At 48.1% G+C, this 5,689-nt stretch overlaps 1 protein-coding gene across 1 annotated transcript in view; it reads left to right on the top strand.

Moving 5' to 3' along the window:
* The window catches only part of Gabbr2 (gamma-aminobutyric acid type B receptor subunit 2), a 328,989-nt gene that overhangs the window by 308,991 nt on the left and 14,309 nt on the right, over positions 1 to 5,689 (top strand). Inside the window, exon 16 of the mRNA XM_021159700.2 lies at positions 4,650 to 4,832. Within this exon, the coding sequence (XP_021015359.1) occupies positions 4,650 to 4,832 (183 nt within the window). The remainder of the gene's footprint in view (positions 1 to 4,649; positions 4,833 to 5,689) is intronic.

The raw sequence follows: 5,689 nt of genomic DNA, 5'->3' as shown, positions 1-5,689 counted from the left end.
CTGCCCCTGCCCCTGCCCCTGCCCCTGCCCCTGCCCCTGCCCCTGCCCATCACGAGGGGACTGTAGAATCTACCCCTTCTATGAGGGAAGGGGCACACGTGTGCATGCATCCGTGTGTGTGTGTGTGTGTGTGTGTGTGTGTGTGTGTGTGCATGCGCGCACAAGTGCATTTGTGTATACCTACACACAAGTACATGTGCACAGGTAGAGGCCAGGGGACAGCCTCTAGTATTGTTATTCAGATTCCATCTGCTTTATTTTTGAGAAATGGTTTATCACTGGCTGGGGCCCACTGGCCAGAGTGCTCCAAAGAGTCAACTGTCTCTGCCTTCCTAGCACTGGAGTTGCAAGTAGGCACCACTACCATGACTGGCTTTTGTCCCGTGAAAACTACCTTAATCTCTTCCAATCCATGCAAGCATAAAATCTGAGTTCGATGATAAAGAAGTTAAGTTTTAAAACATGCTACACATGGCATGCCCATCATCTTAGCAGCCCAGGGGAGGCAAAAGGGATCCTGGAGCTCACTGGCCAGCCAGTCTTGCTGAATCGGTGAAATCCAGGTTTGGAAAAAAATGATAAAGATACGCTTTGTTAAGGTCTGTCCTCTGCAGGAAACCAGTTGTGAGGGTGAAGAACTGGGGGGCTGATGCACCCCCAGTCTGCATTCCCTAGGGATGCAACTTGGGGCCCCATATGCAAGTGCGCACATGTGTACTTGCACCCACACACACTTGTGCATATACATTAAAAATATGTACACGAAAACACGCCTCACACAGAGAAAAAAAAATTAGGAAAGGGAAGAGATCAGTGGCGGCGCACAGCTTAATTCCAGCGCTCAGGAGGAAGAGGCAGGCAGATCCCTGAGTTTGAGGCCAGCCTGGTCTCCAGAGTGAGTTCCAGGAGAGCCAGGACCTGTCTAAAAAGAGAGAAAGAGAGAAAGAGAGAAAGAGAAGAAAGAGAGAAAAAAGAAAGAAGGAAGGAAGGAAGGAGGAAGAGAAGAGCAAGGTCCCCAGAAACTTCACAAACTTATCAACCCCAAATTAACAAACTAGAAGTGTTTGCTTGGGAACTCCTGATGTGTTTCCTGTTGATCTTTTAAATTCACATTTTTAAGTTTTATTTTACGAGGGGAGGAGAGGGTTCAGGACTGCCATAGCATACGTTGTCAGAAGACAACCTGCTGGAGTCAGTTCTCTCCCTCTGCCAGGTAAGTTCTGGGGCTCGAACCCAGAACAGCAGAGACTTGGTGGCAATCACCTTTCCTTGCTAAGCCATCTTGCCAGACCTTGGTCTTCATTTTTGGTTTACTTTTGCTTTTTTAGTTTGAGGATTTTATTAATTTATTATTTTATGTGTATAACTGTTTTGCATGTATGTATGTATATGCAACGTGTGCATGCTTGGTGCCCTCAGAGGTCAGAAGTCCTGGGTCTGGAATTACAGAGGGTTGTGAACCATCTGGGTGCTGGGAATCAAACCTGGGTCCTCTGCAGGAGTACTGGGTGCTCCTAACCACCGAGCCATCTCTGGTCTTACTGCAGTGCACTCATTCTTTCCCTTTGCATCTTTTGCTTGGCTCCCCACCCATCATCCTTTCCCAAACCCACCTGAATTATGAGGGTGGGACTGTTGCCTTCACTTCCACTCGATCCCTTATTGCTGAATGCTCCCATTGTAGATTTTTTTAAAGAACATTTTTCTCTGCATAGCACATTCTTTTGTTCCCACTTATGTGCTGTAGACAGCCTTAGACGTGGCATTATTGGGTCAGAAGGAGCAGCCCCTCTGAGTGTCCACCCACATCTTACAGTGCAAGTGCATCACACTTTTGACGTGGTGACGAGATGTTGTTTTCTGCAGAGCTCATGCCCAAGAACCAATTTTTAACTCCACTGCCTTTTTAAGAATCACACTGAAAAGGCATAGTTTCAAGTAAGCTTACGGTTGCGTGTTGGGCGGCCTCTGGCGCTCTCAGCAGCCACATGTCCCCTGTTGGATATGGCTGTCACACCAATCGAGAGGACCAGCTTGAAGAGATATTTTGCAAGCATTATTCTTTGCAGCCATGAATAAAGAAGCCTTAACCTCTCGGGAACTCGTGCAGCCTGATCTCAGATATATATAAATCTTTTAAAAATTGAATATTTTAGAAAAAAAAAAGAAAAGCTGGCAGGATGAGTCAGAGGCTAAAGCCCTTACCACAAAGAGCTGACAACCTGAACCACATAGAGGTGCAAAGAAAAAAACCAGCCCCATAAAGCTGTTCTCTGAGCCTCACATGCATGCCTTGCTGTGTGCTCACATGATGATAAACATAATAATGGTAGTAATGATGATAATGATGATGATAGCCCTCCCCTAACGTCCTTTGCCTGTGCTGGACCTCCGTTCTCCACCATCCCTTCCAGACCACTGCCCCCCTACCCTGACTCCCTACCCCACCCCCATCCACCACTCCACCCCCCACCCCCACAGCACAGCAGGTCCTGATGGCCACTCCATCCTTAATTCCTTCCGGCTGGATGACAGTGAAGCTCTTCTTCACACCCACACCCAAGGCTAAGGAGTTCCGACAGAGGCTGTGGTAACTCCCTCCGCTCCTGGTCTCCAGGGCTAAGCCTAGAGCCCACCATGGTCGAGAGAAGGTTCTAGAATGTGTGGATAAGATTGGGGTCTTGGGGCAACTTTTTTGTCTCAGATTTTCCCCATGGGGCTGGGAAGGTGCTATGGTAGTTAGCAGTCCAAATTGCTGTTGCAGAGGGTCCAGGCTCAGTTCCCAGCATGCCGTCAGGTGTCTCACAGCTACACCTAACTACAGCTCCAGAGGACCCAACTCCCTCTGCTGGTCTCCACATCCACCTGCATCGCATGCACTCACCCCATGTATACGCGCACATAGACACATCATTAAAAGTAAAATAAAAATCACTTTTAACTGCTCAATCATGTCCAGACCTCTACCCCACAGAACCTGTACGATAACAGATGTGAGGGGTTTTAAGATGCTAAGTGCCCAGTGTCCACACTTTGGTCTTCATTCTTCTTGAGTTTCATGCGTTTGTCAAATTGTATCTTATATCTTGGGTATCCTAAGTTTTGGGCTAATATCCACTTATCAATGAATACATATTGTGTGAGTTCTTTTGTGATTGTGTTACTTCACTCAAGATGATGCCCTCCAGGTCCATCCATTTGGCTAGGAATTTCATAAATTCATTCTTTTTAATAGCTGAGTAGTACTCCATTGTATAAATGTACCATAATTTCTGTATCCATTCCTCTGTTGAGGGACATCTGGGTTCTTTCCAGCTTCTGGCTATTATAAATAGGGCTGCTATGAACATAGTGGAGCATGTGTCCTTTTTACCGGTTGGGACATCTTCTGGATATATGCCCAGGAGAGGTATTGCTAGATCCTCCGGTAGTACTATGTCCAATTTTCTGAGGAACCGCCAGACTGATTTCCAGAGTGGTTGTACAAGCTTGCAATCCCACCAACAATGGAGGAGTGTTCCTCTTTCTCCACATCCTCGCCAGCATCTGCTGTCACCTGAATTTTTGATCTTAGCCATTCTGACTGGTGTGAGGTGGAATCTCAGGGTTGTTTTGATTTGCATTTCCCTGATGCTTAAGCACCTTCTTAGAATTGGGAACAAAACACCCAGGGAAGGAGTTACAGAGACAAAGTTCGTAGCTGTGATGAAAGGATGGACCATTTAGAGACTGCTGTATGGGATCCGTCCCATAATCAGCTTCTAAACGCTGACACCATTGCATACACTAGCAAGATTTTGCTGAAAGGACCCAAATATAGCTGTCTCTTGTGAGACGATGCCGGGGCCTAGCAAACACAGGAGTGGATGTTCACAGTCAGCTATTGGATGTATCACAGGGCTCCCAATGGAGAAGCTAGAGAAAGTACCCAAGGAGCTAAAGGGATCTGCAACCCTATTGTTGGAACAACATGATGTACTAACCAGAACCCCGGAGCTCTTGTCTCTAGCTGCATATGTATCGAAAGATGGCCTAGTCGGCCATCACTGGAAAGAGAGGCCCATTGGACTTGCAAACTTTATATGCCCCAATATAGGGGAATGCCAGGGCCAAAAGAATGGGAATGGGTGGGTAGGGAAGTGGGGGGCGCTATGGGGGACTTTTGGGATAGCATTGGAAATGTAATTGAGGAAAATATGTAATAAAAATATTAAAAATCAAAAAAAAAAGATGCTAAGTGCCTTTGCCAGGACAAACAGGTCAACAGCTAGTCTCTAAACGCACCATGGTGTGAGCCGTCTTCACTGTCCTCTATCTCTTTGTTGTAGAAATTCTCCACAGTGGGATCCTGCCCAATGCCTTGGGCTGCCTCTGTCCTGGTAGGGTGTGAATGAGCCAGAGTCAGAAGGCTGATTCTCCTATCCCAGAAGGACTCTGAGGCTCAGTGACTGGGAAGCTGCCTGTCCCCCCACTTCATGCCCAAGCCTGTGCCAGAGCCCAACAAGGGCCTGGGGTTCCTGAACCCCAGCCTGTCTCCTTCCGGGATGGGGGACCCTGTCAGTTCCCATGTAGGACTTGGTGGGGGAAACATGGTTGGGGAGAGAGAAGAGTGGCAGGAGTCTCACTGCAAGCCACCTCTGTTCCTCCAGCTCATCACTCTGAGGACAAACCCTGACGCAGCCACTCAGAACAGGCGGTTCCAGTTCACACAGAACCAGAAGAAAGAAGATTCGAAGACCTCCACCTCAGTCACCAGCGTGAACCAGGCGAGCACATCACGCCTGGAGGGACTGCAGTCAGAAAACCACCGCCTACGAATGAAGATCACAGAGGTACGTCCACAGTTGGAGACCTCCGATCCTCCTGTCCCTTCCCTCTACCTGGTCTCCAAACAATCCCTGCTCCATAGTCCTCTAGAACAGCCCGGGTTGTGGCAACAGGGGGTTTAGCACATCCGACCCAAACTTCGTGCCAATTGGCCTAGACTCATAGAGTCCAACAGTCCCCAATGTGTTCAAAAGGAGAAGAAACTTGGGAGTATCCGCAAGGAGGACCCCCATACCCCCCCAATGCTCAGCATGGTAAGAGAGTACAAAGATAAGCTTCCCCAGAGTGGCTGTGCTGTGGTGAACCTGTCCCCCAGTTCTGAATTGCTTCTTGAATAGTCCAGAGAGGGCATAGCCAGGACACTTTATGTCTATACCCCCAAATGAGGTCTCACTCTCACGTCCTAGGGTTCTGACTGGACCTACACCTGGGTTGAGTCAAGTTAGGGTGCTAGCCAAGCAACAGCAACAAAGAGGTCTCAAAAGCAGATGGTCCCAAAAGAGGGGCTGGAAAAGGAGAGCCATGATTTGCAGGCCAGCCTGGACTACTGTCTGAAAAATGAAAGTGTGTTTACTTCTCCGTTACCTAGTAGCCGTGAGGACTGCAGTCACAGCTGGGTGGGGTCATTTGTGGGGTAGGGCTCCTCTTCTGCTTCCTGCTATTCCCCAGGCTCAGTAGGATGAAAACATGGCCTCAATCTCAGAGAGAAGAGACACAGAGAGCCTACATAAGAAATCACCTCTTAAGCAAGTGACACACACACACAAACACACACAGAGACACACACATATACAAGCATGCTCACACACACATTCACACACACATACACACACACACACATACACACACACACACACACACA

Source organism: Mus caroli, chromosome 4 (genome assembly GCF_900094665.2).
Source record: "Mus caroli chromosome 4, CAROLI_EIJ_v1.1, whole genome shotgun sequence".
NCBI lineage: Eukaryota > Metazoa > Chordata > Mammalia > Rodentia > Muridae > Mus > Mus caroli.
The sequence above is the reverse complement of the archived record's forward strand: the minus strand, read 5'-3'. Positions and strand labels throughout refer to the sequence as shown.